This window comes from Humulus lupulus, chromosome 1 (genome assembly GCF_963169125.1).
Source record: "Humulus lupulus chromosome 1, drHumLupu1.1, whole genome shotgun sequence".
In the NCBI taxonomy this organism is placed as follows: Eukaryota; Viridiplantae; Streptophyta; class Magnoliopsida; order Rosales; family Cannabaceae; genus Humulus; species Humulus lupulus.
Window position 1 is genome coordinate 269,292,913 of NC_084793.1, and position 20,458 is coordinate 269,313,370.

The 20,458-nt window shown below is 33.5% G+C and overlaps 2 protein-coding genes across 2 annotated transcripts; both read right to left on the reverse strand.

Moving 5' to 3' along the window:
* Nucleotides 1-786: 786 nt before the first annotated feature.
* Nucleotides 787-7,431, reverse strand: LOC133834159 (uncharacterized). Its single transcript, XM_062263677.1, has 6 exons — nt 7,205-7,431; nt 6,935-7,119; nt 4,128-6,760; nt 4,054-4,074; nt 956-1,150; nt 787-825 (listed from the first exon to the last, which is right to left on the reverse strand). The coding sequence occupies exons 1-6, from the start codon at nt 7,429-7,431 to the stop codon at nt 787-789; spliced, it is 3,300 nt and encodes a 1,099-aa protein (XP_062119661.1).
* A 3,968-nt stretch (nt 7,432-11,399) lies between these two features.
* LOC133806569 (probable glycosyltransferase At5g03795) lies at nt 11,400-14,810 on the reverse strand. The gene is made up of 6 exons (XM_062244661.1): nt 14,597-14,810; nt 14,211-14,522; nt 12,790-13,076; nt 12,350-12,582; nt 11,787-11,944; nt 11,400-11,692 (listed from the first exon to the last, which is right to left on the reverse strand). Exons 1-6 carry the CDS (start codon nt 14,747-14,749, stop codon nt 11,675-11,677), a joined length of 1,161 nt encoding a protein of 386 aa, XP_062100645.1. The 5' UTR covers nt 14,750-14,810; the 3' UTR covers nt 11,400-11,674.
* Nucleotides 14,811-20,458: the final 5,648 nt, after the last annotated feature.

A 20,458-nucleotide genomic window follows, 5' to 3' on the forward strand; every position in this document is an offset into this window, starting at 1 on the left:
ATTACTACTGCGACCGCTTAGGAATTATTGGGCGATATTAGTTACCATTGTGAAGGATTGACTCTTGGATAAGTAGTGATGCCCTAGGTAACTCGATAGTTACCATTGATGGGGATATTTATTGCCTAGATCTTAGTGTTGAGACTCGGCTCTCCCCTACTATTTAGCAAAATTGTTGGAGGGCGTGATACGCCCAAATTATTGGAAATTGTCGAACATTAGTCTTGAATTATATTATGATATATTAAATCTGCTTGTTCTAGGATTTTCTGAGTGCATGGATTTATCTGTTTATATGAAATAGTTTGTCATTGGTTATCAGGCATAACCATAAGTTTGTCAGGACGCTTTTGTGTTCTTGAAATTGATTGCGTAGGGTCCGGATAGATCCGAGACCCTAATTTTTGTGAGCTATTGTTATTAGTGGACAGTAACTTGGCCAGTGACCACCTGTCTTCTCTGCATGATTTTGTTTTAAAGTTGAACTTACTAAGCGCTTTCGCTAACCTAGTTGTTTTCTGTTATAGGTAAGAACAAGAGCAAAGCAGAGCAATGAGCGCTGGAGTCTACTTTGTGGAGGTACATGTGGACCGTACATGTGGACCGACCTTTTGAGAAATTGTTTTATTTTTGGAAATGTTGTTTTATTTTCATAAACTAGACTCAGTTTACTCTTTATAAACTATGTTTGTATTAAATATTAAGTATGGTCATATGACTTTTAAAAGGTTTTTTTATACGGGTTTTTGATACATTTTGTTACATGAAAACATTTATATTTCTGCATTATCGAGTCTTGAAAATCCGGGACATTACATTTGTCACCTACACAACCAAAAGAAACCAAAAACATATCATCGTGAAAATCAGAGATGTTAAAGGGGAACCGACCCTTCCAATGACCTATCATCTGTCGATGAAAGGAAGGTTTGTGCGCTTAATTATTAGAAAGCACACGAGCAACCAAGATATGTTCAGGAGGGAGATTAGAGAGTATTGACATCAGTATCATATTAAGGACTTGTTTTTCTTTAGCAGTAAGAGAAAGAGTAGAGTGCATAGAAGCCATGAGAACGACAAGATGCAGTGATAATCCAGGAGGAATTAAGATTGAAGAACAAGGGAAGAACATGGGTAGAACCGCTGAAAACTGCAAAAAAAAAAAAATACTGTTAAAAAACTAAAACTGCCACAGAGCACACAAACGGCAAACGCTCATAAGATTATTTTACAGTAAAAATTATATTTACCACAAAGACTTTAATTGGCGCTATATCTGATTTTCAAATTAAATATTTTGATAATTAAACTCCCGAATTCACAAATTTGTTACTGTATCATATTATATTGTTTGAAATTTAATATTTTATGAAGGCGTATTATTGAGATATACTTTTCCGTACATAAAAAATACATTTATGTGTTCACAATGAAAAATAAATAAATAATTTAAATAGCATGTCAAATTAGTGGGTGTACTTTTAGTATAAAATTTACGTCCTTAACATCAAACTTATTTAAATTATGGTCTAAATATATTTTTCACTATTTTTTATGGATAAATTAATAGGAAAAATATTATAAACTAATTATTTCCAATATGTGATTAATATCTATAAACTATACATAAATAAAACTTCTTCTTTTTACAAAGACATAATTAAAAAAATGTGCTATTTTTATAACTCATAGAGATATTGATACAAAAAGTTGATAAGAGGCTTGGCTTGAAGGATCACAAATAATGAAGAGAAAATTACATCTCCCACCTATAATTGATTTTATTTATAAATTTATCCTAAAAAATTTTAACTAAAAAAATAACATTTTTTATAATGCATATAAAAATAATACATACATCATATATGAGAATTGTCAACACTAAAATAATCATTTAATTCTCTCTTCTCCATAACTTAAAAAAAAAAAATTATGGCAACATCGTTGATCGTTTTGGCTCAAGAGTGTTATCATCACGACCTACTCTTTAAGGTGATCATTTTAATATGTTGGAAGCATATATTTTCTCGTCGTCACTGGAATTAAAAGTAACAATTTGGTTGCTTATAAATACCAATTAGATACTAATTAGTTACCTTTTTACAAACAAAAAAAACTTTATTTTAGTTAATTAACTTTAAGCTTATTTTCAAATTTTGGTTAATTGGTTTATGTTATGTATGAAAAGTAACTTTTTAGGTGTAACTCCAAATTTATGTTATGAAAAAATAACTAATTTGTATTATTTTCTAATAAGTTATTCCAGGTAACTTAGAATTGTAACTTTTTATATTATATGATGACTAATTAGATTCTAAAATAGATTTGAAGGTAATGTAAAAATATCTTAAATAATAAGACATGTAAATTACATAAGTGACTAAAAAAGTTTATTAAAAGTTAATGTGTAGTATACTAAATTAATTATTATTAATAAACTATACCGTAACTTATTATGCTATATGTCAACTCATTAGTTTTTGAAATAAGCTTGAAGGTTACCAAAATATATCTCAAATAATAAGATGTCATAATATAATCTAAAAATACTTTATTAGTATATTAAGATGTCTACAAATAAGTTTTGGAGGTAACCAAAAGATACTGAAATAATATGATTTAAAAATAAATTTTTTTTTTAAAATGACTAATTGATAACTTATCACCATTATAAGTAACCAAAATGTTACTTTTGAGGATTTAGAAAAATAGGAAATTCGGGATTTCGTGAATATTTCTAATTTAGTTATATTATTTTTAAAATCACGTATTTTTTGGTGATGTGGTAAAATATTTTTGTAAATAAAATTTTGTATGTGATTTTTGTAATTATTTTATATTATACGTATAATTGTAAAGATCCCAATAATGAATGTGAAAAATACATATAATAAATTTATAATAATGGAACAAGATTATTTTGCTATAACATTTTAGTTCTTAAGTACTCTATTGAACTTTACTCTAATTTTACCATACAAGATTAATATTTGTGGGCCAGAGGTGTGGGCCTACGTCTAAAGCCGCCAAGGGACTGTAGAGACGGTCAACAGAAGTCCCTAGTCAATGGCGTTAGTCCCCGGGCAGGTGTCTTCCTTGACTTAATCTTGGTCAACCCTATCCACAAATCAGGTTTATATGTTGGAAAGAGTTTGATAATTTTTATAATGCAATTTTGTTATTAAACTAGAGAATGTGTCACAAAAATCAATCCACCAATCTAGTGTGGGATAACTTAATCCTATTCAAAAATTTAGGATAATTACATTCTATCTAATTCTTATCATGTAATTTTTTGGTAGGAGAAAAGAATTATTACTTTGTTTCTAATTTATTTTCTTCTAATTTAATATTGACAAATAATCAACTCATTCATTCTTCTGTTTTTTTATTTATTTATATTTTTTAATCCGATCGTGACTAAGTGTTGTTTTAACTAGAAAATTTTGTGCTTTCCTTGAGTTACTTGTATATATTTATGTTTTTTTTTTTAAAAAGTTGAAATTGACCACAATCTTTATTTTAAGAGTGAAACAAACCTCAACGAGATCACAAAAAAAAAAAAACCAAGCCAAATACACTCATCAATTTAACCATAGAACTAAGACATTTTCTAACAAGGAAAAACATGAGCATTAGATATTGATTATAAATAAATAATCCAATTTCAACATTGTATAATTTTGTTAACTACCCATGTAATAGTGCATTATATATAGAGGGAAAGATTGCGTTAAGTTCATTTTTTTGGACTTACGGTTGCTTTTTTTTTTTTATATAAGTTGTAACCTTAACATTTCTTTTATATTAAAGTGTACATATAGTAATAAAGACATCCACAAATTTAAAAAAAATCTTGATAATTTAAGATACTAAACTGATCACGCATGCATGTTTCAACTTTCGTCAATATGCAACTATGTGATTAATTGACTCTATTCAAATATAATAAAGGCCGGTATCAATTTTCATCAACTACCTGCTTAACTTTATTTATTTTTTTTTTTTTGAGGAAAAGAAAAACTTTATATTCAACTAACACAAAACAGATACAAGACTATCAGTAGCTATCAGCTACATCAAACAGCAAGAAGCAAGAATTACAGGGAATTTATAAGGCCAATTACATCTCTGTCTCTTTTCTTAGCCTTGGTACATTCAATTCCCTTAACTCTAGCTTTGATGGCTAATTTTATAGAAGAGCTAACTACCATCACTGAGCTACAACACAATTCAAACACACACCTATTTCTATTACACCAAACTGAGTAAAAAACTGCTGAAAGAATAGCATTCCAAACCAGAGACTGTATGTCTAAACCGACACTAGTGCTCCAAATCTTCCAGGCTTCCATGGTAAGAGGCCAGCCCTTGACACCGGACCAAGAACTAACTTCTTGCTGAAGTTTCTTAGTGAAAGAGCAGTCAAAAAAGAGGTGTTGGTGGGACTCATTGACACACTCACAAACCGGGCAGAGATAAGTTGCTAGCTCCAAAATTTTCCCAAGATTATCTCGAGTAAGAAGATGTTCATTTATCACTTGCCAGGAAATAAATCTATGTTTCGGGACACATAGACGATGCCAAACAGCAGAAGCATACTGAACCTCTCTAGTTGTTGTAAGAGAAAGATAAAAAAATTTAGCTTTAAACTTACCTCTTAAAACCGAAGTATTAACAGCAGAACAATCAATACCATTCCTCAGCTTCAGTAATTTCCGAAAGTACCAGCGAGTGTCATTTATTAAAGGAACAGTCCAGAAGCTATGGCCTTTAAGATAGATAGAATCTATCCATTTGACCCATAGACAGTCCTTCTTACTCGAAATAGCCCAAATGTACTTGGCCATCATTGCAATATTCCACTTCCTGCCCTCAAAGAAGCCAACTCCTCCAAACTTTTTGGGAAGACAGACTTGCTCCCAAGACGTGAGGTGAAGTTTGCTGCGATTCCCTTTCGTCCCCCAAAGAAAATCTCTGCAACATTTATCTATGACAGCAACAACTTTCTGAGGAAGAATAAAGATATTCATCCAGAAATTCCTAATTCCAAGCAGGACTAAGTGAATAAGTTGAGCTCGGCCCGCAAAGGAAAGATTCCTACTAGTCCAAGAATGGAGGTTCCGTTGGATTTTTTCAATAATTTCCCCACAGTCTACTGCTCTCCATTTAGTTGGTCTTAGATGAATTCCAAGATACTTAAGCGGAAAAGAGCCTTCTTCCATTTGAGTGATCTCCAAAAATTGAGATTTACAGTCGTCTTTTATGCCTCCAAAGTAGATATGGGTCTTTGTGTTATTGATTGAGAGACCCGTGGTAGCACAAAAGCTTTCAATAGCAAACTGAGTAAGTCTCATTGATTTCACATTTCCCTTGCAAAAAATAACTAGATCATCTGCAAAACAGAGATTGACAAGATTTACATGCTTGCATAAGGGATGGAAACCAAAACCTTTTTGTTTAGAAGTCTGAAGTAAGAGCCGAGTTAGATACTCCATAATCAAAACAAACAAAAGAGGAGATATCGGATCTCCTTGTCTCAGACCATTTTCCCCTCTAAAGGTGCCATGAAGCTGACCATTGAGCATCAACGAATAAGAAGTTCCCTTTAAGAAAACCAGCACCCAATGAATGAACCTTGAAGGGAAACAAAGACCCTTGAGCAAGTCAGCCACAAACTGCCAATCTACTGTATCGTACGCTTTACTAAGGTCGATCTTCATGATACATCTAGCTGAAATATTCTTCCTCGTATAACCCTTGAGCAAGTCTTGAAAAATAAGAATATTATGAGCCAGGAGACGGTTCTTGATGAAAGCCCCTTGATTACCATGAATCAAAATAGGGAGAACTTCAGACAAACGAGAACAAAGCATTTTAGAAATGCATTTATAGAGCGTATTGCAGCAAGCAATAGGTCTACAATCAGCAACTGTTTTTGGAGAATCAGTCTTCGGAATGAGGGAGATGACAGTCTCATTAAGATCATTGGGAAGAACACCATCATGAAAAAATTGTAACACTGCCATACTAATGTCATTACCTATCTCATTCCACAGGCCTTTGAAGAACCCAGCACCAAACCCATCCGGACCGGGGCTCTTGATTGAGTGAATGCCAAACAAAGCCTCTTGCACATCTTTCTTATTGAAAGGCCTGATCAATTTGACTTGCTTCTGAACAGTAAGTTTTTCACCAAAACTCAGGCTATTGGTATCAATCTGCCTATTGGCCGAACTCTTCTTCCCCATGAAGTTCTTGAAGTGATTAAAATAATGCTCTACCACCTTATCATAATCATCAATCACCTCCTCATTGACCACATAAGAAGTAATTCTATTCTCAGCCCTCCTCTTTTTCATGATAGCATGGAAGTAATGTGAGTTTTCATCATTAAATTGCAGCCAAGTTATTTTACTGGTTTGTTGGAGGAAACTAGCATACCTCTTCCTGGCTTGAATCAACTCTTGAAGCTTGATCTGTTCAGTTAACTGGAGCATTGTGTTGCTAGGGTCATTTGCTAAGGCACCCTGAGCCAGATTGAAGCTTTCCTTAGCTACCTGATAACTGTGAGAGATGTCCCCCAAATCCTTTTTGTTGAATTTCTTTAACACGTGCTTTACCCTAAAGAGCTTTAGGATAATACAAGCAAGGCCAGCTTTAGAGGTAGCTTTGTTCCAACTATCAAGAACCACAGTTTTAAACATACTATGGAACATCCAACAGTCAAAGAACCTAAATGGCTTGATACCAATATTCCCTATAACATGATTTTTGATAACACAGTAACTATGATCTGAATTACTGTCCCATTTGCAAATTCCTTATGTGTTAGGGAAGAGATCCAGCCATTTCTCATTAGTAAAAACCCTATCCAACTTAGAGTATATTCTGTCCCCAATTTCGTGCTTATTAGACCAGGTGTAAGAGGAACCAGCACAGCGAAGTTCATCTACTTGGTCTAAAGACAGCCAATTTTGGGCATCAAAAATCTCCTTAGCAGTTATGGGTCTACCTCCATTCCTGTCTTGATAGTTGAACATAGCATTGAAATCTCCTAGAACAATCCAAGGGAGATTCAAATGGCCTAACCCGGCAAGTTTATCCCATAAAATTTTCCTGTCCAACATGGAGTTTGAGCCATACACAGCAGTTAAAAAGAACTGTGTTATGCCCAGAAACTCTGATTTTACAGTGCACAAACTGAGTATCTTCACCAAGAATTTGAACTTGCACAAATTTCGATTGCCAAATAAGCAAAATTCTGAACGAGATCATATTACTCGAGTAATAATCCCAGTTGGGGAAACTATTACTTATTATTCCTGTTGTTTTCTCATGGCGGACTTTGGTCTCAAAGAGCGCCCCAAAACCAATATTATTCAAACGACACAAATTGTGAATATCTCGCTGCTTATTACCTTTATTCATACCCCGAACATTCCAACTAAGGATGTTGCACTTCTCCATATTGACTAGAAATAAAGTTGGTAGCCAAATTCCCATCCCCTGGCTCTTGGAGCACTGCATATCCATTTCGATTTAATGCTTTAGAAGGCTGGACAGTATTGGCCTTAGTTCCTCTCCTTCTTGGCGTTATCCACTCGCCCCCCGTTCCATTATCCTTTGCCACCCCTGCTTTACTTACAGGAACTTGCTTTGCTGCTATACCAATATTAGAAATGGCTGACTTATTCACAATAACAGCAGCAGTTCCACACGAAATTAATGTATCCTGGGCAATAGCAGAGTTAATATTACCAGCTGCAACTTCATTTTCCTGAGAAGTAGAAGCCTGTTTGTTATCAAAGCTAGGCTCAGCAATGGTTTTTCCAGCAATCACCTCAGATTTCTTAGAATCCAGATTGGATTTTTTAACCCAAATGGACCCCTTGTCCTTCGAACAATTCACAATAGTATGTCCCAAACAGTCACAAGCTTTGCATTTTGATGGGAGCCATTCGTATTCCACCAATTGTTCAACTAGCTGATCTCTTTCATTAACAAACGAGATAAACTTAGGAGGCATCTCAGAGATTACCATGTCAACAAGAACTCTCGCAAATTTGACCATCGATCTATCACGAGTAACTTGATCAATCATAATGGGCTTGCCTATAGTGCTTACTAGAGCACTTAGACTCTTACGACCCCAATATTGAAGCCCCAAGTCGTTTAGTCGTACCCAAACCGGAACCGATTTCACCATCTACATTGTGTCCATATCAGGTGTCCAGGGTCGAAGTACAACTAGCTTTTTGTCGAAGTGAATCACACCAGTTTCCAGGACGAGATCCCTAGTAGCAACATCACGAAAGCTTACCAAGGTGAACCCAGAGTTCATGTGTACTATCCTGTCAATGCCAAGGTTACCCCAGATTCTCTTCACAAAACCTTCGAATACCCGAAATGGGGGATTAGCACCCAAGACTACACAAACAATCGAAGTGCGCCAAAAGGAAGCCTCAACCTCAATTTCATCAATGTCCAATTTAGCAATTATTTGATCCCCAACCTTCAGAGGCTCAATGAAATCCAAGCTAGTAGACGGAGTTTTCACCTGGTTGGCTTTGAATTTGCTCCACACGTCCTTAGCTGAATTCTGGTAATCTGTTTTCTCAATCTCCTCGGCCCAACTGGTTACTTTGGACGGACCTACTGTGCCCTCCGTATCCACTGGCAAAACTTGTTCAGCAAACGATTCAGCTTCCAACACATCACACGGGTCATGGTATTCCTCAACGCTGTTCTCCAGCACTATGTGATCTTGAATTGAAGGGAGATCTGGCTTTGTCTGATACAATCCGTAGAAACGGCCACTGCCGCCGGCTTCGGCGCCTCCTTTTTCCTCCGACCCATAGAGAGAGAGAAGGAAGCTCCACACGCCTTAAGAGATTTACTTTTTAAAATAAAATAAAAAATGTTAAGTTTTTTACCTGCGTATCAGCGGCCTCATCTACCTGCTTATCTTTTATGAAGCAATATCATTTATGGAAAACAAAGGTGATCTTAATTAATGAGAGTACCCTTGAATTCTAGAACTTCCAACTAATTTGTGTGTTTTTCAAACAATCGAACCAGGTTAACTAATTCTAATATCCTTAAACACTTAAGTTCAATCCACATTTTTCGGTTAACAATCGTATTTTTTAAAGAAAAAAATATATATACTTTTGAAAACAAAAAAGTAACAGTTAAATTGATTGACAAAATAAAACATAGAAAATATATTATTTTGAAGAAAAATAATAAAAATAACCCTTTTCAAGTTTAGTTTATTCTTCAAAATTAACACTAGGATCAAAAAGAAAATACAATGGATGTTGTATGAAAAAAAAAAAACATCTTTACTTTAATAAAGCTCTACAAGTAACAAAATAATGCTATTAAATTAAGAATGGTGAAATAACAATTTTTTAAAGAGGAAATTACATGTTATATGATATTTTTAATAGATTGTGCAAAAATATGGCTTTTTTTTTCAAAAAAAAAAAAGTTAATCTATGACTTTTTTTTTAATTTCACTTTTATGGGTTTAGTTTCCATATTTTTGTATAAAAGTTTGTTTATGCTATAGTTTTACTCTTAATCAAATTTTATTAATTTGGAAGGGTGTGTTTGTAATTTGATTATTTTTTTTTAACTTATTTGAGTTTTTTTATATTAATTTTATACAACTATTTTTATATTAAAATTTTCCATGGTTGTTTTGCAAATTTTTTATTAATTTTTTTTTTGTAATATGAATTGTGTTTATTATTATTTTTTTTTTATTATAAACATTTTTTTTCAAAACTTGAGTAAGGTAATCAGTTACTTAATTGATTTTTCACAGTTATGTAAAAAAAAATCCTACAGCTAGGTTAAATAACATTTATCCTAAGGGGTAACCAGGTACTTGTTTGATTTTTCACAGTTATGTAAAAAATAGTCTTAGAGGTTAAATAAAATGTATCAGGAAAAGTAATCAGTTATAATGAGATAAGTAAGGGGTAACGAGTCACTCATATTAGAAATGAAAAAGAAACATCATATTTGACGGGAAAAAAAAGGAAGAGTAAGTATGATTTAGTAAGCTAGGTAACCAGTTACCATAAAGAACTCAAAAATATACACACACATCAGAATGTGAAGGTAACCAGTTGCCTCCTGAAATATACACACAAAGAACGTGAAGGTAACCAGTTACCACAGATTTGAAGATAGAAAAAAAAAACAAATCTGACCACGAACCAACCTCCTCCCTCGCCTCCGACCACCACCAGAACCCCCCATCCCTTGCACGCAAAACCCCGTCGTAACCCCAGCCATCCCCGTCGTTTTGCGCAGCTCCGAGCACCACGAATCGCACTCAACCCAGGTGCCACCCTTCTCCCTCGTCTCTGACCACCATGAGCACATCCCTCACCTCAACCTATCTCCGTCATTTTGGATTTGGGGGCTCGCAAATGGAATTGATCAGAGATGCGCGGATTGGGGCTGTGTTCCTCGATGGTGCAGCTGAGTGTTCTTGGCTGGGTTTCACGGAGGTGTGCCTAAGGTGGATCGCAGGTGGTGAGAGTGGGTGGGCGAAGATGATGGTGGAGATGGTGAGGCAAGCGAGTGAAGGACAGGGAGGTGGCGGCTTGGGCAAAATGAAAGAGAAGAGGTGGCTTGGCTGAAGGTGTTTTTGCTATGTTAATTACCATAGTACCCCTCCTTTTGTTGATGTTTTTTTGTTTAATTTTGATTTCCAATATGTGATTAGTTTTCTCATAAATTTTTGTTAATTAAAATTTCCTATACAAATTAAGGAAAGTTTAATTCTTATATTTTTGTACATTGGTGGCTAAAAAGCCATATTTTTAAAAAATTCTCTTTTTTAAAACTACAATTTGTATTAACATGTATAGGGATTGAAATAACAATTTATTTTATAATTAACAATGAAACTATAATTATATTAAATGGGAACTATGTTCTTTAAAATTCAAAGCACGGAATAATCTCTATACAAATATGAACTTTCCAATCTAATGGGATGAACCAATCATGTACTAAAAAGGTGCTTAAACCTTTTCACAACTAGCAGTTTCAAAAAAATAAAAAAAAACACCCACCTCGCATACCATGTCTGAAAGTAGACAATAAAAACCGTTCTGATGAATAAACTTAGTCGATTACAATATCAAATATATAAAGTAGCAAATTCAAGCATTGTTCCAGAACAAAATGACCATAAGAATTTGGACAGATCTAGTTAATTTATGAGTATATATATATGTACAGAATGTATGTATATCATGTAGCTTTGAGCTTGCTATAATTTTTTGCTTTTTCCCATGATATTAATCTAATTACAATAACAAATTGATTAAATAAATGGCCAAAAAAATAAGCATGTTGTTGTACAAAGCAACGAGATTACAGTAGGCGAAACTTTCCTCGCATAAAGAACAAAATAATAGTGATGTTCAGTTACCATAGCTTCAATTTTCGTTTGTCAAAATGGGACATGTAGTATAGAGCAAAAATAGAGTTACCCTATGTTACAAGACTTTGGGTTGTGCTATGCTATAGTTTATACAAAATGAGAACATTGGAAAACTAACTAATAATTGATTACATGATGGCGTAACCAAAGATCGTACATGACCATATGAAATGCATCGTATTTGATTGGAGGTGAGTTCCATTAGAAGTGCTTCTGGATCTGATTTAAACAAGCCATGAAAAAATGCTCTTTAAATATATAAACATTTTGTAGGGGAAATGAAGTGTTGAAGTTGTAGATGTGAGGCTCTTACCTGAATCAAGTTCCTATGAAGAGCAAGAAACTCCTCATCAGGTATGTCCTTGAGAATTTGTTTAAGCTGATAGACATCACTCTCCTTAAGTACGACAGAAAATTTTCGCCAATCAAGGATGTCGTTGAATGGAAGATCATAGTAGTTGGATAATATCACTGCAAAAGAAATCAAATTAAAATAGGTCAGCAAAGAACTATTTAAAAGATCACCATAAAAGGTTCTCAAATAATCCAAGAAAAACTACAAAAGCAGTGTGTATTTTACACTTGCAAAGTAAACTATAATGACATCAGTTTCTTAATAAAAACTAGTACAATCCACAGTAGGCCCCCGCTCCCCAAAACCTAATTGACTAGCCAAACAACATCCGTTCTTTGATTCAATGAAAAGAAACAAGAGTACTGTTTAAGCAAGCAAAATATACATGAATGAAACATCATGGGCTAGCACAAAATTTCAATATTGTTTATTGGTTAAGCAAGCTGAAAAAGTATAAAAGAATGGAACATCATGTGCTGGACAACTCACTCATTTCAAGAACAAAAGGACCAAAATCTTACCAGGAATGCATCCATAATGGATGGAATCAGTTATTCGGGCACTGTTCACCTGGGAGCCGCGAGGGCATATGCAGTACTTAGTGATGTAAAATCTCTTTTGGTACAACAGATTCCCAGTAGCTCTGTTAATTCGGTTGTTTAATACATACAGCTCTGTATCATTTTCCCAAACTTGTGCCAATATAACTCGAATATTAGAGTTTCGGTGACCAGCCCAAAATCCAAGGACAGTCCTGCAAAACATCGTTTGATTAGATGGTAAATAATATATACACAGTAATATATTAGGTTTTTCCAAAGGAAGTTAAAAGGCCTAATCCATCAGAATTAATGTGAAAAGAATGACTATAAATAGTACATAAACAAATAACCTAAGTGCTCAACAATAACTAATTGGTAACTACTACTGGATAGCGAGAAACTAATGTCCATACTCATACCTGTTCTCCACATCATTTCCTCCAGCTGGCAGAGCAAAAGGCTGTAATATTTGAGGCAGAGCAACATCTTTGTGTGGAATGAACCCAACATCATAGCTTGGAGAGCATACAACTCGAATTGAATTCTTTACAAGAAGTGGAAGTCCTTCTGTTGCCCTAACACCGACATCATGACAAGTGACAAAAAAATGATCTGCTCCCAAGGTTCTATTCCAGTAAGGATATTTGGAAATTAAACCCTCCACATAATTCCGGACAATTATGGTCATATTCTCATAAGTTGTTCCCTACAAATATTTATAAATGCATGCTTAACCAGAAAAGGAAAATGATAACTTCTAAAAAGAGTAACACACTGTTTGATCGTAATCATGCTTATTTAGAAGCAAGCCAGCTCCGGATCTCATGTAAGGTGCAAAAGTTCAGTAAATAGGTATAAGAAAATAAACAAAACTGATGGGACATATGGAAAAAATAAATGTAATCAGTGAAAAGAAGAGTGCCACGAAGAACAACGCACAATTAACTAACTAGCAAAAAGAGGTACAATAATGTGAAGTAAATTTACAGAGAAGAAGATGGGAAAAAAGTGAAAAGAAACAGAAAAGAAAAATTTGTACCCTAGAATACACAGAGGTTAAGCAGAATGATTGAAATCCAGAAACATTAAGTCATGTTAATTGCATAGTCGATTTCAAAGTTTATGCCCTGAAGAAAAAGAGTTCCCCATTTAGCATTTATAATTACTTTGGACCTTCTAAGCTCAAGCACAGAAAATTCAAAACACAGGAAGAAATTAAAACATCGTCTTTACCTCCCCAACTGCATTGCATTAGTCGAGATGCTAACTAAGTAAATAACCTTTCCCCCTCACATAATTATAATAAGTTATCCAAAATATATCCTTCCTTTACAATTATAACAGTCTCAATTACATCATACATGATACATGGACTCACAATTGTTAATAAATACAAAATCAACCCTCTATAGAGAATACATATCACAATGCTTTATCGATCCGTGCAAACGCAGAGAGTTCTTTTTTTTAGGTCATTGCATCTATTATTTTGAAACTAGATCATTCCATATCCATGAGTATTAGTCCTCAAAACGCATTAATGTTCAAAGAACTTCATGGAGTATAGATCTCCACATCCATACTTTTTCAACAATTCAAACCCATCTTATAAAGAAAACCTATATTACTACCCACCACCATTACTAAGAAAGGTAACTCACATATTCTCATCCAAGTAAAAACGTTTCTAAATTCTCAGGTCCCTGGATGAGCATTGCAATTTCGAAAACTACTAGATTTTTCAAAACCGACTAAAGTTTACTACCTCAACATTTTCTCAGCAATCAAGTACAACATTGTCAAATTCTCTTAACAAATCACAACCAAATTAAGTTCATACCTTTCCCCGCATTTTATGACAGGAGATGGGAATGAAAAAGAGATCAGCTTGATCCGGATCTTCAGTACGGAATTGACTCTCTCTAATATTCTGGAAGAAATAACCCTCACTGGCATACTTTCCGGTGAGCTTTCTGGGCGTCTGGTAAAAGGTTTTGGGATCTCCATCGGGATATATATACACTTTAAAATTCTTCTCCATCGCCGCGTAGTTCAATCTGAAAACCTCCGGAGAGTGGTATACATCAGAAAGCACATCCTTATCTACTTCTTCCACCCCACTCTCCGTCTCTTCTGCTATTTTTGCAGAAACCTTGAAAAAAAACGCGAAAACGATCAGAGAAATTGAAGAAATTAACTGGGAAAGTTGGAGTCCCAAGCAAGTACCTGAGGAGCTGGGGTAGGGTTCTGGAAGTGGATGGATTTGAAAGAGAAACAGGTGAAGGAGATTAAGCTGAAAATGGCGAGAGTGAGAAGAGATCCTCGTAAGGAAATGAAAGAGGAAGATGGCGGTGCCGGAGATTGCTTGCCGCCACTCATTGCCAGAGATTGTTCCGGACAGGTTTTCCCGGGGTATTGAGTTATATAACCTTCCTCACCGTACAGTTAACTATATAACCCCTCTTATGATTCAAATATATATTTTTTTTTTATTAATTTTTTTTTACAATTTTAGTAATAAAATTACTAATATATCCCTATTTTAAAACTTAATATTAATATTAGACTTAACATTACAATACAGAGAGCATCTCACACAACAGAGACACTTCCTTTCATACAACTCAGCAGACTCTCTGGTCATCTCATTCTCTCTATCTCAACTAACTCAAGTGCTCTCCATTTAAGCTAGCTTAGTATTTTTTAAGAGTCCAAACTTGTCTAGCCATTTGATCACATTATTTATCTTCTTCAGTTTTTCTTCAAACAAAGATATGTAATTTTAAATCTTAAATAAGAACAAATTGCAACTTGTTTCTATGAGTGAATTAAAAAAACTTGATAGACAACTACTTTGATTTTTGTTCTTACTAGAGTTTTGCTATTAGTGGGTAAATTTGTTTTTTTCTTTATATATTCTTGATGATATTAAAGAATGCAAATCATATGTTTGTGAAAATACCTCAATGAACTAATTTTATTAAATTAGATTGAGATTTTCAACTCATATACAATATGTGCTGTTACTTATGATTTGATATTTGAAATGAATATTTACATTGTTTGTACTACTTAATTATCTTTTTTTGTTAAAAAAATATATTGGATATGTGATGAAGGATATACATATTAGCTTAGTTTTATAATTGATATGTTAACAATCTTGTTTTTATTGAAGATTATAGTCATGGTGCATAATCACTTCAAATCAATTTCCTTAGATTCATATATTCAAATAGATATTATTATAGTGTTTGGGTAATGATATTTTTATGTAAATTTGCTTTCTATTAGCGTTTTTAGGTGGATCGACTGTCTAATTACCCAAGCTCAACTCGTATACACTATATTTCTTGGATTCCATGGCACGGACGAAAGTACCAAGCATTAGAGATCCACAACAACTGATTCAACGACGGTTGATTATTCACAAATCTAGTCTGGAGTCGTGCTCAAAATCGTCGGATTCTAGTGTGCCACCAACACCTCTAGCAAACACAACAATGACTCAATCAGATAATGAGGTAAATGAAGTTAAATACATTTTTTCTATTCTTGTAATTTTTTTATTAGATAATATATTTAATTGAAATCAATTGGCTATAAATTTAGAGCACTAAAGGCATGATTTGAAAAATATTGGTCTAAAATGTAGAACTCAACCAAAACAAGTAGAGCTCAAGGGTTATGGTTGAAATTTTAAAAAATGCTATGAACTTTCAATTTAGAGCTCGACTAGCTTGAGTCGAGATTTGCAAAGTCTAATTGATAGAATAGAGCTCGACCATATATAGTTGAGATTTCCAAAGTCTAATTGATAGCATAGAGCTCGATCGGTGAGTAGAGCTCGACCATATATTGTTGAGATTTCCAAAGTCTAATTAAAATTATAGCATAGAGCTCGACTGATGTGAGTAGAGCTCAACCAATGAGAGTAGAGCTCGACCGATGAGAGTGGAGCTCAACCATACAAAGTGGATATTTCCAAAGTCTAATTGAAATTGTAGAATGGAGATCAACTAGTGTGAGTCAATAAATACCATAAATAGTCAAGAGTTCCAAAACATAATTGAAATTGTACCATAGAGCTCAACTAGCGTGAGTAAAGCTCTACTGATGTGAGTGGAGCTCAACCATACATAGTAGAGATTTCCAAAGTCTAATTCGTTGTAGAAAAGAGCTCAACTGGTATGAGTAGAGCTCGACTGGTGTGAGTAGAGCTCGACCATACATAGTCGAGATTTCAAGGCTTAAGTAGAGCTCTACCAAACATGGTTGAGATTCCAAAATTTTAATGAAATTTTCATAGGTTTTCTCAACTGGAGTGGGTAGAGCTCGTCTAACATGTGTTTTACTCTATTGATTAAAATTTTCTCTTTCTCTTGTATTTAATTACTAGGTACATAATGAAGAAGAGTCAGTGACATGTTCTGAGAAACAATCAGAATCACATGTTGATGAACAATCAAATTCTTCCTCTGTGCCACGACAGAATACACTTCCAGTAAGTTTTATTTTGTAATATATTTAATTTTTTATGTTATTTATTATTGAGAAATATGATATTTAATTTATTGCAGATCGAAAAGATTCCTCGATTGAAGCCTATATTAGAGGAGAATGAACACTTTGAGTGCAAGATAGGTGTAAAAAGTAAGATGAAAGATGTCACAAAACTTATCAATGATGTACTAAAGAATGACCTGACCAACTTAAAATTGTTCAAGGAATCTCCATTCGGCCACTTTCTTGAACTTAAGAACTATGAACATTCAAATCAAGTGATGTGGTCATTACTCATTCAGGAAGCCGACTATGATAGAGAATAGTTAGAGACAGACACTTTCGTGGGAAAACAATAGTTAGCATTGACGATGTGAATGCCAAATTTACACAAATGTCCAACCCAAACCAAAATAAAAAAGGTCGAAGGAATGTAAATGTATAGCCAAGCTCTACTCATATCAGTTGAGTCATATTGTAAAGGTTCTACCAAACTCAACCATGTATAGTTGAGCTCTACTCATGTCAGTCGAGCCATACAGTAAAGGCTCTCAAAACTCAATCATGTATAGTCGAGCTCTACTCATATACTCATATTAGTTGAGCCATATCGTAAAGGTTATACCAAACTCAACCATGTATAGTCACATTGTCACATTTATTAAGATTCAATTATTCTTATCAAACACATTGTCACGTCTCCTATCTACTATATCTAAATTATCGCATTTAATTAATACAATAATGCTCATGCCAATATTTTACTAATAAATAAAATTGTCAATATAATTAATAAATTAATTGTACAAAAAATATTTGTATTTTCATAATTTTTCTAGACTAAATTGTCACATTTGTTAAGATCCAACTATTCTTATCAAACACATTGTCACGTCTCCTATCTACTATACATAAATTATCACATTTAATGAATACAATAATGTTCATGCTAATATTTTACTAATAAATAAAATTGTCAATATACTTAATATATTAATTGTACAAAAATATTTGTATTTTCATAATTTTCCTAGACAAAATTGTCACATTTATAAATAAAATTGTCAATATACCTAATATATTAATTGTACAAAAATATTTGTATTTTCATAATTTTCCTAGATAAAATTGTCACATTTATTAAGATTCAATTATTTTTATCAAACACATTGTCACGTCTCCTATCTACTATACATAAATTATCGCATTTAATTAATACAATAATGTTCATGCCAATATTTTACTAATAAATAAAATTGTCAATATAATTAATAAATTAATTGTACAAAAAATATTTGTATTTTCATAATTTTCCTAGACTAAATTGTCACATTTGTTAAGATCCAACTATTCTTATCAAACACATTGTCACGTCTCCTATCTACTATACATAAATTATCACATTTAATGAATACAATAATGTTCATGCCCATATTTTACTAATAAATAAAATTGTCAATATACTTAATATATTAATTGTACAAAAATATTTGTATTTTCATAATTTTCCTAGATAAAATTGTCACATTTATTAACATTCAATTATTCTTATCAAACACATTGTCACGTCTCCTATCTACTATACATAAATTATCGCATTTAATGAATACAATAATGTTCATGCCAATATTTTACTAATAAATAAAATTGTCAATATACTTAATATATTAATTGTACAAAAATATTTGTATTTTCATAATTTTTCTAGACAAAGTTGTCACATTTATTAAGATTCAATTATTCTTATCAAACACATTGTCACGTCTCCTATCTACTATACATAAATTATCACATTTAATGAATACAACAATGTTCATTCCAATATTTTACTAATAAATAAAATTGTGAATATAATTAATAAATTAATTGTACAAAAATATTTGTATTTTCATAATTTTCCTAGACAAAATTATCACATTTATTAAGATTTAATTATTCTTATCAAATACATTGTCACAAGCTCAATCACCCATAGTTGAGCTATACTCATGTCAGTTGAGCTCTAAGATGAAATTATCATTAGTTTTCCAAATCTCGATCGTTAACAGTTGAGCTCTACTCACATCAGTTGAGCTCTATGCTAAAATATTTATCAATCTTTGCAAAGCTCAACCATCCATGGTGAAGCTCCACTCATGTCAGTTGACCTCTATGAGGAAATTATCATTAGTCTTCCAAATCTCGACCGTTGACAGTTGAGCTCTACTCACATTAGTAGAGCTCTATGCTGAAATATTTATCAATCTTTGCAAAGCTCAACCATCCATGGTCGAGCTCTACTCATGTCAGACGGGTTCTATAATGGAATATTTATCAATTTTTTGGCTTCAGTGTCTCTTTTTGGCCATCGAAACTTGACCTCACGGCATTAGCAACTACTGCAGCAGTTGCTTGACGATGCTTTCTTTTCCGACTAATAAGGGAACAAGTGTGAGTGTTACAATAAGTTCCTATTGAGAAACGCTCTGAGTTGGTAACTTTTGCTGCACGCACTGACCAATTGCATGACTTGTCAATACATTTTGTCACATATAATGACTTGGTAGATTTATTAATTTCCATTTCAAAGCAAGCCTTTATTGCAATATCATTCAACTTAGTTTTTACCTCGTCCTTGTTCTTGAATTCTTGACCAATTGCCAAATCTGATCCATCTGGGAAACTAAACGGGTCTTCACTAGTGACTTGATTTTGTTAGTCGTGGTGGTCTGATGGATCATAGTAGTTGAGTGGGTCAATGTCATCTGGAGTTGGAGATGATGATGTTGTCCTTTTGTTAAGAAGGTTCATAGGTTCATAACCTATATTAACACAACTTTCGCCTGGTGCAGAAGCAGCATCACAAATATTATTTTCAATGTAGAATTCACGGTCAAAGTAATCATCTATTAAACTTTGTTCATTTTCTTTTATTCCACGTTCAACTTCCCTATCACATATATCTTCTCTCTTATGATGCTAAAACTGTCGCCAAGATTGTTGTTAAGGTGGAACAGATCCTTCAACGATTGTACACTTATGATGCAAATATTTAGTTCTAACATTCAAATGTAGAAAGATTCAAAATTTAAAATACTAATGTCGACGAAGTCCAGTTGAGCTCAACTACTATTTTAACCATAAATAATTGAGCAACAATTGAGCTCAACCATGCACCCTTGTTTGGTTGAGCTCAACTGTACATAGTCGAACTAGTATCTCACCCATGTTTGGTCGAGCTCTACTGTAACTATCATCTCGACTGAACCCAATCGGGCTCAACTGTACATAGTCTATAACCATTTTTTGGTTTTTGAGTTGAAAATGTCAATTTTTTGAAGTGAAACTCACAAAGAAGATAATACACAGATCTCAACTGTGTAATGTTGAGCTCGACTGTGCACAGTTGAGCTCTCAACTGTGCACAGTCGAGCTCAACTATGCACAGTCGAGATCTACGTATCATTTTCTTCGTGAGTGCTCTCAACTGTGCACAGTCGAGCTCAACTATACACAGTCGAGATCTGCATATCATCTTCTTCGTGAGTTTCACTTCGAAAATCGCCATTTTCAACTCAAAAACCAAAAAATGGTTATAATATGGCT